The 25,076-nt window shown below is 40.5% G+C and overlaps 1 protein-coding gene across 2 annotated transcripts in view; it reads left to right on the top strand.

Annotated features, from left to right (window-relative positions):
* Nucleotides 1-25,076, top strand: part of RECK (reversion inducing cysteine rich protein with kazal motifs) — an 83,415-nt gene that overhangs the window by 56,330 nt on the left and 2,009 nt on the right. For both annotated transcript variants that reach the window (XM_012121069.5, XM_042243261.2), the window contains 10 exons: nt 210-422; nt 4,836-4,972; nt 8,588-8,728; nt 9,562-9,750; nt 11,058-11,180; nt 13,542-13,713; nt 20,337-20,529; nt 22,201-22,411; nt 23,600-23,673; nt 24,508-24,663. In XM_012121069.5, the coding sequence (XP_011976459.3) occupies nt 210-422; nt 4,836-4,972; nt 8,588-8,728; nt 9,562-9,750; nt 11,058-11,180; nt 13,542-13,713; nt 20,337-20,529; nt 22,201-22,411; nt 23,600-23,673; nt 24,508-24,663 (1,609 nt within the window). The remainder of the gene's footprint in view (nt 1-209; nt 423-4,835; nt 4,973-8,587; nt 8,729-9,561; nt 9,751-11,057; nt 11,181-13,541; nt 13,714-20,336; nt 20,530-22,200; nt 22,412-23,599; nt 23,674-24,507; nt 24,664-25,076) is intronic.

The raw sequence follows: 25,076 nt of genomic DNA, 5'->3' as shown, positions 1-25,076 counted from the left end.
TTATAAAGAAAAATTTCAATCAGAGTCTTAGTGCTGATGTCTACTTTGAATCTTCATACATTCAAAGTTAACATTCTTTGATGGGTTGTATGCACTTTCTTCTTTAAAAAAATTTATTTTCCTGATACATTGGCATGTCAAGATTTTACACATTGCTTCTTTCTAGAATATAATTGCCTCTGATTCCTTCTGGCCTTTTTTCTCTTTAGGCCAACAGAACTTTTCAGGAGTTGCAATGCTCAGTCAGATCAAGGAGCCATGAATGACATGAAGCTGTGGGAAAAAGGAAGCATAAAGATGCCATTTATCAACATACCTGTTCTTGACATTAAAAAGTGCCAACCAGAAATGTGGAAAGCAATAGCTTGTTCGCTGCAGATTAAGCCTTGTCATAGTAAATCACGGGGCAGTATTATTTGCAAGTAAGTTTCTTTCATCATAATGACTCTCCAGTTTTGGTTTGGACCCTCTATGATCTCTACCCACAGCCTATCCGTAGAGTCACCACCCCCACATGTCAAATGTTCTCCCACTTTTCCATCTTTGCCTAAAATAATCTTCCTCCTACGTGCATCTTTACTCACCCACTGCCTGTCCTTCTTCAGCTCAGTTCAGTTCAGTCGCTCAGTCATGTCCGACTCTTTGCGACCCCATGAATCGCAGCATGCCAGGCCTCCCTGTCCATCACCAACTCCCGGAATTCACACAAACTCATGTCCATCGAGTCAGTGATGCCATCCAGCCATCTCATCCTCTGTTGTCCCCTTCTCCTCCTGCCCCCAATCACTCCCAGCATCAGAGTCTTTTCCAATGAGTCAACTGTTCGCATCAGGTGACCAAAGTATTGAAGTTTCAGCCTCAGCATCAGTCCTTCCAATGAACACCCAGAACTGGTCTCCTTTAGGATGGACTGGTTGGATCTCCTTGCAGTCCAAGGGACTCTCAAAAGTCATCTCCAACACCACAGTTCAAAAGCATCAATTCTTCAGTGCTCAGCTTTCTTCACAGTCCAACTCTCATATCCATACATGACCACTGGAAAAACCATAGCCTTGACTAGATGGACCTTAGTTGGCAAAGTAATATCTCTGCTCTTTAATGTGCAGGTTGGTCATAACTTTCCTTCCAAGGAGTAAGCGTCTTTTAATTTCATGGCTGCAATCACCATCTGCAGTGATTTTGGAGCCCCGAAAAAGAAAGTCTGACACTGTTTCCACTGTTTCCCCATCTATTTCCCATGAAGTGATGGGACCAGATGCCATGATCTTCGTTTTCTGAATGTTGAGCTCTAAGCCAACTATTTCACTCTCCACTTTCACTTTCATCAAGAGGCTTTTTAGTTCCTCTTCACTTTCTGCCATAAGGGTGGTGTCATCTGCATATCTGAGGTTATTGATATTTCTCCTGACAGTCTTGATTCCAGCTTGTGCTTCTCCCAGCCCAGCGTTTCTCATGATGTACTCTGCATATAAATTAAATAAGCAGGGTGACAATGTACAGCCTTGACGTACTCCTTTTCCTATGTGAAATCAGTCTGTTGTTCCATGTCCAGTTCTAACTGTTGCTTCCTGACCTACATACAGGTTTCTCAAGAGGCAGGTAAGGTGGTCTGGTATTCCCATCTCTTTCAGAATTTTCCACAGTTTATTGTGATCCACACAGTCAAAGGCTTTGGCATAGTCAAGAAAGCAGAAGTCGATGTTTTTCTGGAACTCTCTTGCTTTTTTGATGATCCAGCAGATGTTGGCAATTTGATCTCTGGTTCCTCTGCCTTTTCTAAAACCAGCTTGAACATCTGGAAGTTCACAGTTCACGTTATTGCTGAAGCCTGGCTTGGAGAATCTTGAGCATTACTTTACTAGCATGTGAGATGAGTGCAATTGTGCGGTAGTTTGAGCATTCTTTGGCATTGCCTTTCTTTGGAATTGGAATGAAAACTGACCTTTTCCAGTCCTGTGGCCACTGCTGAGTTTTCCAAATTTGCTGGCATATTGAGTGCAACACTTTCACAGCATCATCTTCCAGGATTTGGAATAGCTCAACTGGAATTACATCACCTCCACTAGCTTTGTTCGTAGTGATGCTTCCTAAGGCCCACTTGACTTCGGCATTCCAGGATGTCTGGCTCTAAGTGAGTGATCACACCCTTGTGATTATCTGGGTCTTGAAGATCTTTTTTGTTCAGTTCTTCTGTGTATTCTTGCCACCTCTTCTTAATATCTTCTGCTTCTGTTAGGTCTATACCATTTCTGTCCCTTATCGAGCCCATCTTTGCATGAAATGTTCCCTTGGTATCTCTAATTTTCTTGAAGAGATCGCTAGTCTTTCCCATTCTGTTGTTTTCCTCTATTTCTTTGCATTGATCGCTGAGGAAGGTTTTCTTATCTCTCCTTGCTATTCTTTGGAACTCTGCATTGAGATGCTTATATCTTTCCTTTTCTCCTTTTCCCTTCTCTTCTTTTCACAGCTATTTGTAAGGCCTCCCCAGACAGCCATTTTGCTTTTTTGCATTTCTTTTCCGTGGGGATGGTCTTGATCCCTGTCTCCTGTACAATGTCACTAACCTCCGTCCATAGTTCATCAGATACTCTGTCTATCAGATCTAGTCCCTTAAATCTATTTTTCACTTCTACTGTATAATCATAAGGGATTTTATTTAGGTCATACCTGAATGGTCTAGTGGTGTTCCCCACTTTCTTCAATTTAAGTCTGTATTTGGCAATAAGGAGTTCATGATCTGAGCCACAGTCAGCTCCCAGTCTTGTGTATGCCGACTGTATAGAGCTTCTTTGGCTGTAAAGAATATAATCAATCTGATTTCGGTGTTGACCATCTGGTGATGTGCATGTGAAGAGTCTTCTCTTGTGTTGTTGGAAGAGGGGGTTGCCTTGACCAGTGTGTTCTCTTGGCAAAACCCTATTAGCGTTTGCCCTGCTTCATTCCATATTCCAAGGCCAAATTTGCCTGTTACTCCAGGTATCTCTTGACTTCCTACTTTTGCATTCCAGTCCCCTATAATGAAAAGGACATCTTTTGGGGGTGTTAGTTCTAAAAGGTCTTGTAGGTCTTCATGGAACGGTTCAACTTCAGCTTCTTCAGCATTACTGGTTGGGGCATAGGCTTGGATCACCGTGATACTGAATAATTTGCCTTGGAAACGAACAGAGGTCATTCTGTCGTTTCTGAGATTGCATCCAAGTACTGCATTTCGGACTGTTTTGTTGACCATGATGGCTACTCCATTTCTTCTAAGGGATTCCTACCCACAGTAGTAGATATAATGGTCATCTGATTTAAATCACCCTTTCCAGTCCATTTTATTTTGCTGATTCCTAGAATGTTGACTGTCCTTCTTAGCCCCTCTTAAATTCCAGTCATTGCTATGGAATCTTCCCAGATTTCTCCAGCTGATAGTAGTTTATCCAAACTACAAATTTCTGTAGACCTTCATTTGTACTTTTCTCATGGAACTTAGTTCAAGAAACAGTGAGTTCCTTCAATGCACTATTCTATTCGTTTAATTTGTGTATTTGTCTTATATCCTGTTAGGTTTGCTCTCCTTGAGGATAAACACTCTTATTTGAACCTCTTTTTTTCTTATCTTTTCTCTCTTCTTTTTCTTCTCCAGGAATGAGCATAATCCTAAAGTGCAATAGATATTCCAGAAATGTTTGATGAGAAAAAGACTTAGTAAATATAGTCAATAGGGTCTGTTCCTAATAAACATTTCTGAATGATTTACTTACTAAGATCTATTATAGGATAAAGTTTAAGGACCTGTTGAATAGCACAGGGAACTATACTCAATATTTTGAAATAACCTATAAGAGAGAAGAATCTGAAAAAGAATATATATATACATATATAAAACTAAACCAGTTTGTTGTACATCTGAAACGAATGCAGCATTTATAAAACAACTGTACTTCAATTAAAAAATTAAAAAATTTTTAAGTAAATAGGAAGACAAAAAAAAGGGGGATCTGGATAAAATAAAGATGAAAGTTGCTGTGGTGTGTGAAATCAGAAACATTAACTACATAGTAACCTCTGTCAGCTTCTCTTCAAGCATCTTTTTTTTCCAAAAACCTTTCCCAAAACCAATTTACTATCTAACCCCTAAGTTTCTGGGCATTTGATAACTGATTGCAGATTATATCAATCTTGAATACGATCCAGATCCATTCTCTGATATGACTTGGGGGTGGCCTGAGTAGAGGAGAGTTGAGAAATAACTACTGTGTGAAAGGCAAGAGGCAACAAGTGGGAAATTTATAGACTCTTAGCACAGAAACTTTATAGAGGGGTCAAATTTCTATTGAAGACAGAAAATTTTAAAGTAGTGGATTTCCCAACTGTTTTAGGCCAAACACTTTAATGTTGATATAAACAGATATTTTAAAAGAGAAAGGCAGGAAGGGGAGTGAGGGAAGAAGAAAGGAAGAAGCAAGCATGCATGGGCCCTGAGAGAAAGGAATATGATTTCACAGAGAGCACATCAGACTAGCCTAGGTTAATTTCCTTTCAATGACAGTAGAAAACCACATTGATAGTAGTGGCAGTAGGTATGAGTGTAAAATTTGAGCAAGGCTTTTGATCTCAGGTCAGAGAGAGTTAGGGATGCTTTGATAGTGTAATACATTACTTACTCTTCAACCTAAGGTCTGCTGTCACTCTTGTTCTTTTATCATGCACCTAACAAAGTGTGAAACATTGTTGAGTTGTAAAAACTCACTTTCTGAAAAGCTTCTGAAACAGAATTGATATTGGCTAGGCAACCTGAGGAGTGAGGAGGTTCCTCAAATCCTAAATTTGTGTGTATTTTCCTTTTCAAGATCGGATTGTGTAGAGATTCTCAAGAAATGTGGGGACCAGAACAAATTCCCTGAAGACCACACAGCTGAAAGTATTTGTGAGCTTCTGTCACCCACAGATGACCTGGAGAATTGCATACCTTTGGATACATACCTCAGTAAGTACTTTTTTTTTTAATTTAATGGCTTCTCCCTTCTCTCTCTGCCCTTGATGTTTGCTTTGCATGAGCATCTATCTGTTGAGAACATGTGGTTTAATGATAATATCTCATCTGCAGACTCTTATCTTATTTGCTTGCCCTTTTCAGCCCAGGAAAGAATTGTCATCTTAAAATATGTACACAGAAGCAACTATCATTATCAATCTGAGTGGGTAGTGAACTGTTGTCAATCAGGAATTTTTAGTGATGAGTCATGTGTCAGCATTCTCAGATAACCAGCTCTTTATCATTGCTGTCTCCTTGCCATGATTTGATCAAGTAAAATTTCCCCTAGGGAGTCTTCAGCTTCTTGTCATCTAAATATCAGTGGAAACTGAGCCAGGCATTGGCTTGGACTTACCCACCAAATAGGGAGTAAGGAATGATGGTCTGGGTTAGTACAGGAAAATGGAGTTTTTCTCTGTACCAAATACTCCTACCAAGAGCTAGAAGAATAAATTTGTATCTCCTTGATGGATTCTGGAGCTAAGCTTCCCAGCAGGAGGTGACTATATGGTAGAAACCAGGGAATAAAATTCATAGACACTATATAGTCAAGGGGCTTCCCTGGTGGCTCAGTAAAAAGTCTGCCTGCAATACTGGAGACCAGGGTTTGATCCCTGGGTTGGGAAGATCTCCTGGAGAAGGGCCTGACAACCCACTCCAGTATTCTTGCCTGGAGAATCCCTGTGGGTTGGTGGGCTGTAAGTCCATGGGGTCACAGAGAGTCAGACACAACTGAGAGACTAAGTACATGTAGTTAAGAGAAGTGTTTAGGCTGCCACTAAGGGGCATTAGTGCTGTGAGCTGGCTCAAACTAGCTTTATTTTCCTGTGTGAAGATAGAATTAAGTTCAGCTGTGAAATAGAACTGCCTTATGACCCAGCAATCCCACCGCTGGGCATACACACCGAGGAAACCAGAATTGAAAGAGACGTGTACCCCAATGTTCATCGCAGCACTGTTTAGAATAGCTAGGACATGGAAGCAACCTAGATGTCCATCAGCAGATGAATGGATAAAAAAGCTGTGGTACATATACACAGTGGAGTACTACTCAGCCATTAAAAAGAATACATTTGAATCAGTTCTAATGAGGTGGATGAAACTGGAGCCTATTATAGAGAGTGAAGTAAGCCAGAAAGAAAAACACCAATACAGTATACTAATGCATATATATGGAATTTATAAAGATGGTAATGATAACCCTGTATGTGAGACAGCAAAAAAGACACAGATATATAGAACAGTCTTGGACTCTGTGGGAGAGGGCGAGGGTGGGATGATTTGGGAGAATGGCACTGAAACATGCATAATATCATATAAGAAATGAATCGCCAGTCCAGGTTCCATACAGGATGCTTGGGGCTGGTGCACTGGGATGACCCAGAGGGATGGTACAGGGAAGGAAGTGGGAGGGGGGTTCAGGATGGGGAACACGTGTATGCCCGTGGCGGATTCATGTTGATGTGTGGCAGAACCAATACAATATTGTAAAGCAATTAGCCTCCAATTAAAATAAATAAATTTAAATTAACTAAAAAAAAAAAAATAAGCTCAACTGCGAATAATAGAACAGATGGAAGCAAAAGAAAGCCCAGAAATAAATAGTCTAGGGCTGTTACAGTGGAATCCAGGTTCCCTTTTCTTTCTCCACCATTCTTAGTACTTGGCTTCCGTCATCAAGGTTACTTCTTGTACTTTACCATCACAACATGAGTATTTTAATTCTAGCTACCTCGTGTAAGGGAAAACCACCCCTCATTGTATGGGAAGCTGGGAAAGATTTTTTTATCTGTGGGCCCATTGCCAACTTGGTAGTAAGTAAAAAGAAAAGAGTGGGTACTATATTTGCAGCTCACAATATCCACTATATTTTAATCAAGACAAACAGACTATGTCCTTAACCTTAGTGACAATTGTAGAAAAAAAGAGAACATTAGACTGACTAGAATCATAGGCCTCTCTGATTTTAAGCAGATGACTTCTGTGAGCCTCAGCTCCCCTATTTATAAAATGATTGGGCTGGATGAGATAAATTCCATAAGCCCTATGCTCTGTTAGCCTTAGAGTCTAAGTCTGGCCCAAAATCAAGTAAGCAAAATGAATGTATTCATAATCCTGGATGCCATTAGAGTAGTCAAATATATGTGTAGACAGAGACTATTTTCAGTGGGAGGAAACTTAAAGAAATGCTTTTGTTTACATTTCAATACTCTTAAAATATCACACAGAGTTTGCCCTCCATATCCACAGGTTCTGCATTTGCAAATTGAAAATATTCAGGAAAAAAAAACTCCAGAAAGTTCCAAAAAGCAAAATTTGAATGTTGTATACCTGGCAACTACTTACATAGCATTTACATTTTATTTATAACTATTTATGTAGTATTTACATTGTATTAGGTATTATAAATAATCTGGAGATAATTTAAAGTACGCAGGAGAGTGTGCTTAGGTTATGTGCAAATACTACACCATTTTATATAAAGGACTTGAGCATTCTCAGAATTTGATATCCATGGGAGTGTTGGAATCAACCCCCTACATATACTGAGGGATGACTGTATATTAAGTGAGATTTTTCCTTGGTCGTTATTTAATAAGTTAACCAATATGATCATGGTTTTAGGTCCATCTTACCATAATAAATTATCATTTTTTATGGTGAATGTGCTAAATTATCCCTCTTAGACATAAGCATCTATTTGACCACCTTATTCAAAATACATGTTATAGTCCATCCCTTTATACTGCTTATTGTTATCTGACTTTTTACTTATATTCATGCATACACACGCACAGAGTCTATTTATTGTTTATTTCCTGACCAAAACGTAAACTCTATAGAGACTTGCCTTTTTTGTTCACTTCTGTATCTCCAGAACCTTTAGAACCTTGCCAGGCATTATCTTAGGCACCCAGTAAATAAACAGATGAATGAATGTTTGTTTATGCTCAATGCACAGTTGATCAGGAAATCTATTTCAATAACTCACTTGAACCATACTTCATGTTGTTGTTCAGTCCCTCAGTCGTGTCCAGTTCTTTGCCACCCCATGGACTGCAGCATGCCAGGCTTCCCTGTCCTTCACTATCTCTCAGAGTTTGCTTAAACTCATGTTTATTGAGTCAATGATGCCAACCAACCATCTCATCCTCTGCCACCCACTTCTGCTCCTGCCCTCTATCTTCCCAGCATCAGTGTCTTTTCTGTTGAATCAGCTGTTCACATCAGATGACCAAAGCACTGGAGCTTCAGCTTCAGCATCAGTCCTTCCAATGAATATTCAGGGTTGATTTACTTTAGGATTGACTGATTGGATTTCCTTGTTGACCAAGGGACCCTCAAGAGTCTCGTCCAGCACCACAGTTTGAAAGCATCAATTCTTTGGTGCTCAGCCTTCTTTGTGGTCCAACTCTCACATCAGTGCATGACTACTAGAAAAACTATAGCTTTGCCTATATAGACCTCATGAGCTGTCCATTTGTTTCAGATGTCATTAATTCAGACAATTTACAGACCTCTTCTACTCTCTTGGGTGTTTAAACTGATCTGTTTTTTTATTTTCAGGGCCAAGTTCTTTAGGTAACATTGTAGAAGAGGTGACTCATCCTTGTAACCCAAACCCTTGCCCTGCTAATGAGCTCTGTGAGGTAAACCGGAAAGGGTGTCCATCTGGTGATCCCTGCCTTCCATACTCTTGTGTTCAGGGTAAGAGGTGGGGTAGGGTGTGGGATGGGCAAGGGTATGTGCTGCTATTGTTTCTTTATAGCAGTTATCTTTGGAATAAGATTATTTTCTAAATTATGCTTTTCAAATAAACATGTATTATTTATGTAAGCAGAGGAAGACAAAAAAATAATTTTCAGTAGTCATTTAGATTGTAAACTTATTTCACTTTCAAAACCAGATTCTCATAATGAGTCATAAGGTTCTTGACAACCAAAGGAAAAAAGAACCTTGGGCTAGTTTTTAAACATGGGAAGTAAAAAGGAAAAAAATACTAAATAAGCATATCTCAAAGGGCCATTTGTAATATTTGTATAATACTACATCCACTATAGCATCATAATAAATCTTGTTAAAATTAAAAGTAAATGGGTTTTCCTGAAGTCCAATCAAGTATTCACTTTTCTTTGAATTTATGATGTGTCTTTATTCCATCACTAAAAGTTTTCTGACCAGCTTATTCTAAAATTACTCTCAGTTGCCATGTTACATTTAAAAAAATATCTGTGATTTTAAAATATATTTGATAAGCCTAAAAAATTTTTAAGAACTACTTAACTTACAGCATTTTTGTAAGAACTGTTGCTAACTTTGGGGTATGTGTCCTTTAATCACTACCACTTCACAGACCGAACATGGAATTTTTGTTTGTTTGTGGCCAGTGAACCAAAGCAATTCCCTAGTTTAGTGAAAGTTCTATTATGTAATCTTTAGTGGCCACACAGTATCTATAAAACTATGTGAAGTGTATCTGATATCACAAAACAATATCAGGGAACAGTACCAGCTCTCTCAGCTCATTTTTGTCCCTACAGGCTGCAAATTGGGAGAAGCATCTGATTTTATTGTCCGTCAAGGGACACTGATCCAGGTGCCATCATCTGCAGGGGAAGTTGGTTGTTATAAAATTTGCTCATGTGGGCAAAGTGGACTCTTAGAAAACTGTATAGAGATGCACTGTATAGACCTTCAGAAGTCTTGTATTGTTGGAGGAAAAAGAAAAAGTGAGTCTTGAACTGTTTTGGGGGTTTTTTTGTTTTGTTTTTAGCACAAGATTAGTTGTATTAACTTGGTAGGGAGAACATTGGATGGGTTCTCACCAGAGAGTAAAAGTCTACAAATCAGATATTCTAGGGAAGAATACTTCAAACTCTATGGAACACAAGGACTTCTAAGGAACCCTCTTAGAAGCCTCATCAAGAAGGGACTACTAACAGCTGATAGTAACTAACACTTACTGAACTCTTAACTGTGTGCTAATACTGTGCTAAGTCTTGGCCTGTGTTATCTCGTTAAATCCTCCCAGTTGTTTGATACGGGTACTATGTAAGGAAGCTGATGCTTAGAGAGGTCACCCAGCTAGTAAATGACCAAAGCAGAATTCAGTCCTAGGCCTATTTGACAACAAAGCCCTTGCCCTCCACAGGCAAGGACACAGGTCTGCTCCTTCCCACCCCTTTCTCAATAGTTGTTCTCTGCTTTGCCCTTTTCCCCGAAGTAAAACCCAGAGGTTGATATCATGGAAAGCAAAGGGATGGGAACTACACTGTTGGATAGGGGTTAAGGGAGAGCACATTAAGAGTACTTCCCTGTTTGATCACCTTCTCTAGAAGTCTGAGGGTCTTGCTTTCTCATTGCTTCCTTAAACCATCTTTTGCTTATAGCCTTTAATAACTCTTCATATCAATATATAACCTCAAAAACTGTGAAAAAAAAATGCCACTTTTGAGAATGTGCTCCCCACCCCACCTGCTCATTCTGCTACCTCTACATCCATCCTCCTACCCATCAACTAGAGTAGTTCAGCTTTTATATGCCTCTTGTTCCACTCTTCTGTGTGAGATCTTACTTTAAGAAGAGTACTTTTGTCTAAAAAGAGCTTGCAAATTTCTGCTTAGACCAGCAAGTCAGGTATTCATTGCTTAGTCCATATGCTAATTAGCTAAAATGTAACATAGATACCTTGAATCACAGAAAACTTCGGAAGATAAACTCATTCTTTCCATAAACTTTCACTGACTAAATACCTTTTCTGTGCAAAAGAACCTGGGACGAGGAATTGAAGTCATGTTTTACATGGTAAGATAGGAGAGAATTTGAAGCAGTCTAATGAGATGAGCATATTAGGGGTTTGGAGGGGATATGGTGGGAGGTCAATATGAAAATATCAGTATTACAAGTTTAATTCCCTAGTTTATATATTCAGAAATCATCTTTCAAGAATTTCTATTTTAAAACTATGTAATATTTTATTTGTGATTTATTTATAAATTTATGACACAGATCAGTATTTTATTTCTCTTTCTCTTAGGTCATGGAACTTCCTTTAATGTTGACTGCAATATCTGTTCTTGTTTTGCTGGCAATTTGGTGTGTTCTACCCGCCTGTGTCTCAGTGAGCACAGCTCAGAAGATGACCGTCGTACCTTCACAGGTAACCGTGGTCATCCAGCAGCTTTCCTCATCCTCTGTACCCATTCTCCCTTGAAGGCAGCATCTCATTAACTGCAAATGTGCACAGTAAAGTAAATACGTAACCTGAGAGCAAGGTACTTTGCTCTCTGGATCACTTCCTCCTCTATAAATTGAAGGCATTAAAGTAAGTGGTTTCTTAAGGTCCTTTTGGAATTCCATAAGTCAAAAAGAACGGGGCCAGTGATTGTATAGTTTTAGTTAAATGGAAGTTTTCCACCTGCTGAAATACCCATTTACCCCTACCATTATAGTCTAAAGTGTCCATGTATTTTGTAAATTTGCTTCTGTGTTTGTTTTTTTTTAACCATGTTCTTCCTTGTCCTACTGTGGCTTACTGGATTCATATAGGCAGGGACCTCTATAAACACAGCTACTGGAAGAAAAAGTAAAGACTATTTCTCCCAATCTAGATATAAAATCTAGAATTTAGATATGTCAAGTCTGGGAGTTTTCTGGAATGTTGAAGGGTGATAACAATAGCAAGACAAAGACAAAGGTTGTAAACACCTTACATAGCTTCCTTCCATTCGTATCTCCTTAGGGAGGGGGGAAAACAGGGAAGTAACTTGGGAAATTATTGTAATTTTGAAACTTAATTTTTATGAACAGTTATGCTTCTGGTATTACGCTCACATCAGCCACAGTAAGTGACAAGGTTAGTGAGATGAGATGCTCTTTTCTTGAGTAGAAACTCCAGTTGTCAACAACAAGAGCATAGTTGCCAGTATTCACTGAAAGTGAAAGTGAAGTCGCTCAGTTGTGTCCGACTCTTTGTGACCCCATGGACTGTAGCCTATCAGGCTCCTCTGTCCATGGGATTTTCCAGGCAAGAGTGCTGGAGTGGATTGCCATTTCCTTCTCCAGGGGATCTTCCCAACCCAGGAATCGAACCCGGGTCTCTCGCACTGCAGGCAAACGCTTTACCATGGGAGCCATCAGGGAAGCCCCTCAGGGAAGCATAGTTGCCAGTATTCACTGGTATCTGCTTTTTTCCCAAATCTGGTTCTGGGCAAAGAGGAGTTAGGTAGTTGCCCTTAAACTATTTCTTGCTGTTGCAGCAGCAGCTTGACTCTGAGTTGGTATTACACGTGGAATAGGGTAGGAAGAGAACAGAATAGGATTTACCAACCTTGTATCTCCAGCACACTGGAAATAAAAGGGAGATCAGAAACAAGAAGTGAACTCAGACTGATGGGGAAGTAGAGGCAGGACCAGCTCCAACCCATCCTCTATCCACCCTAATGAGAACCAGGGTTTGCTACTTTATTGTCTTGTTGTTGTCTATTTTTATTGTCTTGTTGTTTGTTTTTATCCTTTATCTGCTGTGCTCTGATGAGGACAATTCATTTTGCCTAGAGAAACTGAAAAATGATGTGGGATGAGAAATGAACTAAAGATTTACAAGGAAGACTTTTACTTATTTATTTACATAACAATGTTTTTAGAAGTTGAAGTTTACAACTAGCAGGACCCTCTTTCCCTGTAGTGTGTAGCCCCTCATGTCCTGGAATAAGTTACATTAATGAGTATTTAATGGGATTTCCCTGGTAGTCCAGTGGTTAGGACTCCACACTTTCACTATTGAGGGCCTGGGTTCTATCCCTGGTCGAGGAACTAAAATCCCATAAGGCATGCAGCACAGACAAAAAAAAAAATAAATAAAGACTATTTAGCTAGCAGATTCTAAGGAGATTTTACTGGCCACAAAGTATACACATTTGGGGGGACTCAGATAGGGCCCCAGTCCACACAGGACTCAGAAGGAGATGTTCATAAAAATTCTTAAGTTTTAAGTTACAATAACTACCCAAGTTACTAACTTCTTGTTCTTCCCGCCTCCCTAAGGAGGTGGAAAGAACTTATGTGAGGCATTTACAACCTTCATTCTTTGTCTTGTCTTTTGGTATTATCCTTGAACATTCTGGAAATCCCCTAAACCAGAATCAAACATCTAAATCCCAGATTCTGTATATCAGATTGGGAGAAATGTTCTTTACCTTTCCTACCCATAGTTTAGTTTGCAAGGATCTCTACCCCTGGGATCAAGATCTGGAAGCCCTCAGTTAGCAGGCAATAAATGGAACAAAGGAAAGTCGTTGTGCAGACAAATGGCTTTTCAGAACCTTCCCACCTTTAAAAACAGAGATGAGAGGATATCCCCCCTTCCATACAGCTCCCCCTCCTCCCCCAACCCCCCTGACCTAATGTTAAATTCTGTTTTAACCTGAGACCTCTGGCTGCTTGTTAGTGGTTTACCTTAATTAGAAAACAGAGGAAGGGGCCATACAAGAGCAATCGCTGAGGTGCTCTCCCCCTCCAGGTCTGCCCTGCAACTGTGCAGATCAGTTTGTCCCCGTTTGTGGGCAGAATGGACGCACTTACCCCAGCGCCTGCATTGCTCGCTGTGTGGGGCTCCAGGACCATCAGTTTGAGTTTGGATCATGCATCTCAAAGGATCCATGTACTCCTAATCCCTGCCCAAAAAACCAAAGGTAAGTCAAATGCCTCCTTGTCTTTTTCAACTGAAGGTTTCTCTATACCAGACAGTAAAAATACAAAGATGAATTAAGATACTCTCTCCCCTGAGAAGTTAGAGTCTCGAGGGAAAGATCCAGGTAAAGCTGCTTGGTGATATGCTGTGATTGGGGGCCCAGAGGTCAAGCAGTTGACACAGCCTGGAGGAACCTGAGAAAGCCTCTAGAGCATGTGGTAGTTAGCTGGGAAAACGAGGAGACTGCCAGCAAGGTTTATGGTAGAGGAAAAGTGGTATTCATGAAGGCAGAGGGAGTGACCAGAGCAAATCTCTTGGCTGCTAATGAGAGAGCATGGTGTATGCCAGAAGCTAGACCAGTTCTGTAAGACAGAAACAAAGTGTGAGGCAAGGAGAAGCGGCAGCTAAGAGAAATGGATGCATTCTTATTATTAGCTACTGATGCCTGGTAGTAATAGAAAATAGTCTACTTAAAACCTGCCTCCGCTGTACAGATCAAACATGAGAAATCTCTGGAAGTGCACTTTCAGTATTTTATGAAGTTATTTGTTTAGGGACTCCTCTCTCTGTTGCTTCCTCAGGAGCTCAGAGTGCAGTTGACGTCACCTTAATGATGGATTTCTGCTTGTGATGGTCGCAGGTGAAGGGTACTGCTGATTCTCTTAGGTTTCAAGCTTCTGGAATTGAAGTTTTCACTGACTGCCTCAGAGAGCTGAGTAAGACACGTCCCAGCACCACAGTCCTTGCCTTTTGAAGGTTTTGTGGAGAATAAGCAATTGCTTCTCCATCCCGAAAACCTTGGTGCAGTATGAAGGGAGAGAAAGAAAAATTTTCTCTTGTGTTAAATTTATTTTAACAAATTTAAATTCTCTTTTACCAAAGAGAATTGGTCCCTGTCTAGCAAAGTTTACTTCATGAAAACTAAGCCCAAAGAGTTGTTCTGCAAAGAAGATAGAGTGTTATACATAAGAAAACATGATAAATAAATCAGAAGTATAATATAGTTGTGTCGGGATGTAGAATTGAGAGTTGTTTTGGTATCTGTTTATCTGCTTCCTTCTATTTGGTAACCTTTCTGAATAAGATTGACTTGCTTTTATAATAAAACCACAAATCTCAAAAATGGGAAGGCCTGGCTGGGAATAATACAAAATCAATATAAAAGAACAGTTTGAAAAATACAACTACATGAAAATGAAGTTTTTCTGCATGGTAACAAATGAAAAACTAAGAGGAATCTTAAGAGAAAAGGATTTCAGTACAATCTCTGATAATATAAAGAACCCCTACAAATCAATATGAAAAAGATGAACAACTTAATATATTAATAAAAATAGACAAAGATCTATAACCAGTGGAAAATGGACCAAGGACATAAACATAGGAAAAGAAATACAAATGCTTCTTAAACACTTAAAAAGATGCTTTTATTAGTTGGGGGGAGTAACTCTAGCTACTGTATACAAATCCCCAAATATCAGTACTTCTACGTGGTGGCAGTTCAAATACAGTCCATTTGGATTGTCAGCAGGTGCCTTTCCACATGTGATTCAGAAACTTAGGATCTTTCCATCTAGCAACTCAGCCAGCTCCTATAGCCTCTAGTCCTCCTCTGTCAGGCAAATAAGAGAAGGGAGATGATGGAGGTTGCTCCTGAAAAGCTTTTATAGGCCAGTTTAAATTCATCTCTACTTCTAGCCACATTCCATTGTCTAGAACTTATTCATTTGGCCAACACTTCCAGGGAGACTGGGGAAATATAATCCAGATGTATGCCCAGGAAGAAAATTAAATGAATTTGATGAATGAGCTCTAGCCAATCTACCACAATGCTTAACCTCTCTCATATTAAGAGAAATATAAATTAAAACTACAGTTGTGTACCATTTTCCATCTACCAGATTGGTAAAGATAAAAAAGTTTGATAACAAAATATAGGGAAACAGGTACTCCCATACAAGAGAGGATTGGGGCAAAGACTGGTACCTCCTCTATGGAGGGCAGTTTGGCCAAGCATATCAAAATTTTAAGTGTACATGCTCTTTGAATCAGCGTGTATAAATGCTTGTTCTTATATAAAATATCTCTGGAAGAATGAATAAGAAGTTGGTAATAAGTGATTACCTCCAGGGAGGGTGGCTGGGATACAAAGAATAGGCAGGAGACTTACTTTTCATTATATACAGTTTTGTCTTTTCATTTTCTCCATGGGCTTGTATTATCTGTTCAAAAAATAGTTGTTTAAAAAATAGAAATTTGAAAATAAATGAAGTCATATTCATTCAGCAAGTATCTCCTATTGTACTGGTCTTTCTAAACACTAAGACACAGTAGTCGACAAGATCAAGTCCCTGCCCTGATAGTGTTTATTGTAATTTGTTGCCCCCTCCTTGATTCTCAGCCTTTCCTGTTGATCCTCTTATTTCTGTGTATTCAAATTAGTAATGTTTTTCCTTCCAAAATTACCAAATTCCTCGTGATATTCTTTGTCCTCATTCCTTCATGTTAATAGATAGTGAAGTTCTAATCTTCTTTTTCATTTCTCTTCAAATGCCTTAAATTTCTATAAAATTATAACAGTGCATTCCAATTTCTTTCTTCTAGTTTTTTTGAGATAGACTTGACATGTAGCCCTGTATAAGTTTAAGGTGTACAGCACAATGATTTGATTTACATGCATCATGAAATAACTACCACAGTAAGTTTAGTGAACATCTATCATCTTGAAGAAATAGAAAAAAAATTTCTTCTTGGTGCTAAAAGCTCTTGGGATTTAGTCTCTTAATAACTTCCATATGTAACTCTCAGCAGTGTTAATTATATTTATCATGTTGTACATTACATCACTATGTTATAACTAGAAGTTTGTTATCTTTTGACTCAGTTCAGTTCAGTTCAGTCATTCAGTCATGTCCGACTCTGCCACCCCATGGACTGCCAGCATGCCAGGCTTCCCTGTCCAATTGGCACCAACTCCCGGAGCTTTCTCAAACTCATGTCCATTGAGTTGGTGATGCCATGCAACCATCTCATCCTCTGTTGTCCCCTTCTCCTCCTGTCTTCAATCTTCCCCGGAATCAGGGTCTTTTCCAATGAGTCGTTTCATCACATCAGTTCTTTCAATGAATATTAAGGACTGATTTTCTTTAGGATTGACTGGTTGGATCTCCTTGCAGTCCAAGGGACTCTCAAGAGTCTCCTCCAACAGCACAGTTCAAAAGCATCAATTCTTCAGCACTTAGCTTTCTTTATGGTCCAAATCCCACATCCATACATGACTGCTGGAAAAACCATAGCTTTGACTAGACAGACTTTTGTTGGCAAAGTAATGTCTCTGCTTAATATTCTGTGGTTGGTCATAGGTTTTCTTCCAAGGAGCAAGCGTCTTTTAATTTCATGGCTGCAGTCACCATCTGCAGTGATTTTGGAGCCAAAAAAATAAAGTCTGTCACTGTTTACATTGTTTCCCCATCTATTTGCCATGAAGTGATGGGGCCAGTTGCCATGATCTTCTTTGTTTTCTGAATGTTGAGTTTTAAGCCAACTTTTTCCACTCCTCTTTCACTTTCATCAGGAGGCTCTTTAGTTTCTCTTTACTTTCTTCCCTAAGGGTGATTTCATCTGTATATCTGAGTAAGTAAAGTCACTCAGTTGTGTCCGACTCTTTGCGACCCCGTGGACTGCAGCCCACCAGGCTCCTCAGTCCATGGGATTCTTCAGGCAAGAATACTGGAGTGGGTTGCCATTTCCTTTGCCAGGGGATCTTCCCGACCCAGGGATCGAACCCAGGTCTCCCGGATTGGAGGCAAACGCTTTAACCTCAGTCTTGATTCCAGCTTGTGCTTCATATAGTCCGGCATTTCTCATGATGTACTCTGCATTTAAGTTAAATATACAGGGTAACAATATATAGCCTGACGTACTCCTTTCCCAATTTGGAGCCAGTCTGTTGTTCCATGTCTGGTTCTGACTACCTTCATCTAAGTCTCCCTCCCCTCACCCTTTGTCTCTGACAACCACATATCTGATCTTTTCCTATGAGTTTGTCTGTTTTAAAGTGTAATTGACCTACAACTCTGTGTTAGTTCCTGGTATAAACATAGTGATTCAGTATTTCTATACATTTTGAAGTAAGTTTAGTTACTGTCTTTCACCATATAAGGATATTACATAATTATCAACTCTGTTTTCCATACTGTACATTTCATACCTATGATTCATTTATTGTGCAACTGGAATTTTGTACGTCTTGGTCTTCCACACCAATTTCTCTCCTCTCCCCACTCTCCTCCCCTCTGGCAATCACCTGTTTGTTCTCTGCATCTACTCATAGATACATTCCTTTACTATGTTTGTTCGTTTCATTTTTTATAGTCCACATATAACTGAAATCTGTCTTTCTCTTTCTGTCTTATTTCACTTTAGCATAGCACTCTCTAGGTCCATCCATGTTGTAACAAGATTTCATTCTTTTCTATAACTGAATAATATTCCATCCTGTGTGTGTACATGGGTGGCATCCATCACATGCACGCAGAAGGGTTTCCTTTTCTCCACATCTTCATCAAGACTTATTTGTTGTCTTTTGGATAATAGTCATTCTGACAGGTATGAGGTGATGTCTCATTGTGATTCTGATTTGCATTTCCCTGGTTACTAAGGATGTTGAGCATCTTTTCCTGTGCCTTTTAGCCATCTGTATGTCTTCTTTGGGAAAATGTCTCTTCACATCCTCTGCCCATGGCTTGATTGGTTGTTTAGGGTTAGGGGTTTTTTTGTATGTATGTTTGCTTGCTTGCTTGTTTTGATGTTGAGTTCTTTGCATATTTAGGATATTAACCCCTTACCACATATATCTTTTGCAAATATGTTCTCCCATTCAGTAGGCAGCCTTTTCATTTTGTTGATGGTTTTCTCTGCTGTGCAAAAGCTTTTTAGTTTGATGTAGTCAACGTTTGTTTATATTTGCTCTTGTTTCCCTTGCCTGAGGAGACATACCTAAAAAATATTACTAAGACTAATGTCAGGGAGCATACTGCCTGTGTTTTCTTCTAGAAGTGTTATGGTTTCAGGTTTTACATTTAAGTCATCAATCCATTTTGAATTTATATTTGTGTATGGTGTGAGAAAGTGGTCCAGTTTGATTCTTTTACATGTAGTTGTCCAGTTTTCCCAACACAATTTATTGAACAGACTATCTCTTACCCATTGTATATTCTTGCCTCCTTTGTCATAGATTAAGTGCCCATAAAAATGTGGGTTTATTTCTGGACTCTCTGTTTTGTTCGTTGATCTATGTGTCTGTTTTTGTGCTAGTACCATATGGTTTGATGGCTATAGCTATGTAGTATAGTTTGAAATCAGGGAGGGCTCTTTTCTTCTTTCTCAAGATTGTTTTGGCTATTCAGGAACTTTTGTTTTTCCATACAAATTTTATAATTATTTGTTCTAGTTCTATGAAAAATGCTATTTGTATTTGATAGGGAGTGCATTGGATCTATAGATTACCTTGGGTAACTGTCATTTTTAACAATAGTTCTTCTAATCCATGAGCATAATATATCCTTTCACCTGTTTGTGTTGTCTTCAGTTTATTTTATCAGTGTCTTACAGTTTTCCTTAGTTATTTGTGCTTATAAATTGGATTGTTTTCTTAATTTGTCTTTACATACATACTAATTTTAAATCTCATCAGAAAAGGTAGCCATAGGTGGTAATTTCGTGTAAAAAGAAGTAATTTCCTTTGAAATTATATGATGTTAACTAATATATTCTTCCCCTTTTATGTTATAGATGAATATTTGTGTATCCTATTATTTTAAATACCCCGTAAAAGTTAAACATTTTCTTAGGTCTTGTCTTCTTATAGAAAATTATAAATACCCTTTATAGAAATGAGAGAGGCAAAGAAGTCTAAAGAAGAAAAGAACCATCCTCCCTACCCCCTCTGAAGAAGTTCAGAGATTGAGAATGAAGCCAGATCCGGGTATTACTAGGAAAACCCAGCTTCATGGGGTGGCATTCTCTCAGTGATTCACAACCAGCCAGCATCAGGTCCTCAGCCTTATAAACACAGAAGCCTGAAATTTTCAGCATATGCTGTGAAGTTTTCTCTTAAGATAGACTCATATTAGCCAAGCTGATAATTAAGTCCCTGAAAAATGCTTCATTTATTATTGATAAGAATGCCTCTAGCATTGGACCCTGACCTGTCTGGTGGTCTCGTATCATGCCTCTTCCACCCCGAGCACCCTTCGCTTCTGCCCTCAGGGCCCCCTGCCCTCTCCCCCAGCACCACAGGGTCTGGGGCATCACATGCTTGCTCTGCTACTCCCTCTGACTGGCAGGCCTTCATCCTCGGGGCTCCACCTCCTCCATGAGCTTTCTCCAGGCTCCCCAATCAGAATGACTCATTCTCGTGAGCATTTGGCATGTGGTTTTCTACCTGAGGGCCTGCTTTACATGCATGCTGGACTCCCCAGTCTCCATAAGCTCTCAGGCACAGGGACTGTTTCTGATTGCTCTCTTACTTTCTCTTCAGCCTCCCGTGCCCCACCACTGCCTGCCAGCCCCACTATAGCCTCTTTCAACATTGACTCATGGTGCTGCATTTGTGTTTTTCAGATGCATACCCAAACCACAAGTCTGCCTGACGACATTTGATAAATTTGGATGTAGCCAATATGAGTGTTTGCCAAGACAGCTCACCTGTGACCAGGTCCGAGATCCTGTTTGTGATACAAACCACATGGAGCACAGCAATCTCTGCACTTTGTACCAGAGAGGGAAAAGCCTCTTATACAAAGGCCCGTGCCAGGTACTACTGTTGGCCTGACAAGCCCAAGTACACTGAGCATGAAATCAGCTTATGATCTTTTACATGTGAATCAGCAGTGAGACCCCCATTGAGGGTCTTCTGTGAATCCCATCAAGTCGAGAGCACTCAGTCCTCTATCAAAAATGAACCATTTCAGGCTGGCTTTTCCTCCTAACACTGGAGGGCCCCCTTGCTCATGACCCTTTGCACCTCTAGTGTACAGAGCAAAAAGAGAGGCTTCTTGACACCAACCACTAGAAAAGAATTTAAAGCCTTGCACCCCTGGCATGAGTCAGCAGCATCTTCACTTCCCCTAGTTCTGTGGGCCCAGAACTGTTTCGTTAGAAAACCGCACAAACAAAACTAATAAAAAAGAAAGAAAACAGCCCAAGAAGAATGTGAGGGAAAACAACCAAGAAAAGAGTTTTCCCCCACTCTTTCCACTGAAGATCTACCCAAGGTCCTGAAAACTGACTGAAAACTTCTCTAAAATTTAATGTCTTTTTTTTTAGATATTTTTTAGATTTATTTAGAATTTTATATTTACTCAGTATAATTTATAAAATTAGGCTTTGTCGGAGAAGGAAATGGCAACCCACTCCAGTATTCTTGCCTGGGAAATTCCATGGACAGAGCAGCCTGGCAGGCTACAGTCCATGGGGTTACAAAAGAAAAAAAAAAAAAAAAATTAGGCTTTGTCTTATATAATTCTTTCTGTATTTACTTTTAATTGAAGGATAATTGCTTTACACCTCTGTATTGGTTTCTGCCATACATCGACATGAATCAGCCATGGGTATACATATGTCCTGTCTCTTGACCTTCCCTCTCACTTCCCACCCCTTCCCACCTAATATATATAATTTATTTTATTTTAAAACTTAATGTCTTCATCAGTTTACTTTAGTCTTTGAGGGTTGTGAAATTGGTATTCATGTCAAAAAATAACCCTGAGGACAACCCCACTGACACACCAGTGATCTGTGTGCTGGGCCGTCTGCCTGGAGGAAGCCCAGCCTTGGACCAGCAATCCCCGCCCACAGCCGGCTGACACCTGACATGCTGGCTTCTCCTTTCCTGGTTTTCACTGAAGAAAAGTCCCTTCAGCTCCTCTCCCTGGGCTTGTTTCCCCTTAGAGCTTATGTTCTAAGTGCACTGATACCTTTACTCTGAATTCCCTCTTGTTGGTCCCTCTTCCTGGCTTCAGGTTTTCTCTTACATGTTCTGCATGGATGCAGAGTCCGTCTGCTCTCCTCATCTCTCCTCTCTTCCCTCTCTATCCTATTGTTCAGTCACTAAGTCGTGTCTGACTCTGCAACCCCATGAAGCAGTGTGAAATGATAAGGCCTCTGAATTTGCATCAAGATTGGTCTTGTTTTCTTCTAACAGGCTCTTCTGGAATAGTGGAAGTCAGGAGGAAGGGAGGCTTTTTATCTCATATCAGTTCTCAGAGAATGAACACCCACGTCCCTGAGAGGCTGAGAAAAGTAGTCTCTTCAGTCAGTCTTGGGATGGTCCTGTTGCCCCTAACCCCACGCCCTGTTTAGCAGCCTTTTCAATGTCCAAGAATTTATACTGTCTTTTCTCCTTCTTGAAAGTAGGGAGACCTATTCTTGGTTAGGAAAAGTGCCCCATAGAAGTTTACAGCTAAGTATGCTTTCTTGCCCTCAGCCTTTTTGCAGGGCCCCGGAGCTCATCTGTGGGCACAACGGGGAGACCTACAGCAGTGTGTGTGCTGCCTACTCGGACCGGGTGGCCGTTGATTACTATGGGCCCTGCCAGGCTGTTGGGGTCCTCTCCGAGTACAGTTCTGTGGCTGAGTGTGCTGCTGTGAAGTGTCCTTCACTCTTAGCGACTGAGTGCAAACCCATCATCCCACCTGGTAGGCTGGCAGTGCCGGGGGTGGGGCAGGGGCGGGATTGGGAGGATTTGCTTATCTGTCTTCAGAGAGTGAGTCACTAAGAATAAAGCTGACTTAAGTGTGTTTAAACTTCTCAGAAAGTCTTGACTCCTCCTAATGCTGATTGGATGCATTTCTCTGGGCCGACCGTAATAAGTAGTGGATCTATCTTAGACATCATCTGGTCTAGTGGTTTTAAAACAATATGGAAAACTTATTTCAGTCTTACCTCAAGCACCAATAGATAAACAGCAATATTTAACTGTTAGAATTATGGTTATTAGTTCAAAGGCATAATGTTTGCCTGTTATAAAGTTAATGAATAAATGATTGGACATTAATGAACAATTGAAGTATTTTTGATGAACACAAACATTTTAAATTGAGAAAAACAAGATAGTTGTTGTCTTAGACTGGCCTTAACATCTAATTGAATTGTTTCAGTTGCATATAATCAAGAAGTCTTGTTTCAAACAGGCTATTATAAGCAGTAACAGTTTTCAAACAGCTTACCTTTCAGTTTCATACTCTTCGGTTAAGCAGAGGTAGCAGAAGAGGCTTTATCCCAAGTCTGCACAGAACAGATTACCTGGAGTCTAACAAGTTCATTCCTCTGTCCAGAAACTCAGCAAATGTTTCTTGAGCATCTGCTATGTCCTCGACAAGTGTCTAGGTGCTAGGGGCACAGCAGTGAGCGAACAAAGCCTCCTTCCTCCTGGAGACCATGGTCTGGCATGTTATTATTGTTTTTTTAACAGTTAAATAACTTTTAAAATTCAGTTTGAATCAAACACCCATGGGCTCTCTGAAACACTTGCTCCTGCGTTTTGCTGACAGGAAACACTTGCCTGGGACCACACAGTGAGCTCTGGGTAGGGCAGGGTCTAGGCCCCGAGTCTCTGGAAAGGCCAGCTCTCCCTGTGCTGCCTGCAGCCGCAGCTGCCCCGCCTGAGAAGTGGCGCAGGAAAGCAGGAGTGGAGGAAGGATTTTGGTAGATGTGTAGATCATTAGACTCCAAGTTGATCAGGGAAGATATCTGAAAGCGCAGTCATCAGGAAGGACTTTGGTAACTTTCCCAGCACAAAAGGAAGGGCTAGTAATTTCACCAACTATTTTGAATTTTCTTTATTTCTAATTCTGAACACAGACAGAATGGTTTCTGTTATACAGGTGCTTGTTGCCCATTATGTGCTGGAATGTTAAGAGTTTTGTTTGACAGAGAAAAACTGGATACTATTGCTAAGGTAAGTTGCTTTATGTGCCATGTACTATTGAAACCTTATTAATGAACTTGTCAGTAATCATACAGACAGAATGTGTCATCCCTTTCATAGATGAAGAAACTAATTTGCAGAGGAACATCTTGCCCAAGGCCATACAGTAGCTCCCAATCAGGAGGACTGGGCTTTGAGCTCAGGGCATCTGCCTCCCCATCCTGTGCTCCTTCCCTGTACAGCCTGGCTGTGCAGTGACCTTGCTCTGCAACCAGGTAGCCTGCACTTGCTTAAAAAAGGTCTCCCGCCAGCACAGTGAGCAGAGTGAGGGCTGGAGCCAGAGCCAGGCAGCCAGCAGCTGGTAGACTCCCAGATAGTTTCAAGGTTGCCCGCCCTCAGGTGGTCCCCATTCCTCTGGGGGTATGTCCAGAATTGACCATCTTCCCGTGATGGTTTTGCCCCTTTTCCTTTTTTGTACCGTTACTTTTGCTGCTTACTCTTGTGAAGATGAGATTGCAGAAGTGTAGCAACCAACACCTGCCACTACCTAAAAAAATTACACCTGTTTCAATGAAAACAACTGTATTTTTACAGGAAGGCTTTAATTATTTCCCCATGGCGTCCAACTCAGAACTGTCCCTTAAAAAGTGCTCCTGGTGAGAGTGTTTATGTCAGCCAGAAAACTCAGCAGTCAGAAAAAACCCTACTGGAATGGGTTCTGTGGATTTTTAGAATTCATCCAGCAAGACCCTGCCCCACACTTAGGATTAAAAGAGCCTTCTTGTTTTAGGCAAGGTAACAAGGAAGCTTAGGCAGTAGTAAGGAATTCTTTTTTCAGGTCATAGAATTGTTTTCTCTTTCTAGGTTACAAACAAAAAGCCAATCACAGTTCTGGAAATACTTCAGAAGATCCGCATGCACGTGTCTGTCCCACAGTGTGACGTGTTTGGGTACTTCAGCATTGAGTCAGAAATTGTGATCCTTATCATTCCTGTGGACCATCATCCAAAGGCTTTACAGGTGAGGTCAGCATGCGTCGTGCAGCCATCCTGTCACATTGAATTGGGAGGAAAGCTCGGCAGCTCTGAGGACAGAGCTGCTCCAGGGGAGGGGCTTCCAACAGAATGCGGGGGAGGGGGAGGCGGGGAAGTGCATGTGCTGTGACTCAGAAGGTGCAGACAGGAAAGGTATCTGCTCATCTTGCAGATGAGACGGTTGAGGCCCAGGGAGGGCAGGGACAGATGCCAGCCACTTAGTGACAAGGCCAGGCCTGTCTCCCAAGGGCTGTGCTCCTACTGGGGAGGAGGAGCCCACCAGAACTGATCTGATGGGCCCCGAGTTTTCTTCCTCATAATCTAGAGGTGAACCTCACTCAGGAGGCACAAGTTTCAGCATCAACATAGGAAGGTCCCAGTGACGGGAGTAAATACAGC

Source organism: Ovis aries, chromosome 2 (genome assembly GCF_016772045.2).
Source record: "Ovis aries strain OAR_USU_Benz2616 breed Rambouillet chromosome 2, ARS-UI_Ramb_v3.0, whole genome shotgun sequence".
In the NCBI taxonomy this organism is placed as follows: Eukaryota; Metazoa; Chordata; class Mammalia; order Artiodactyla; family Bovidae; genus Ovis; species Ovis aries.
This window is presented reverse-complemented; position numbering and strand designations above follow the sequence as displayed.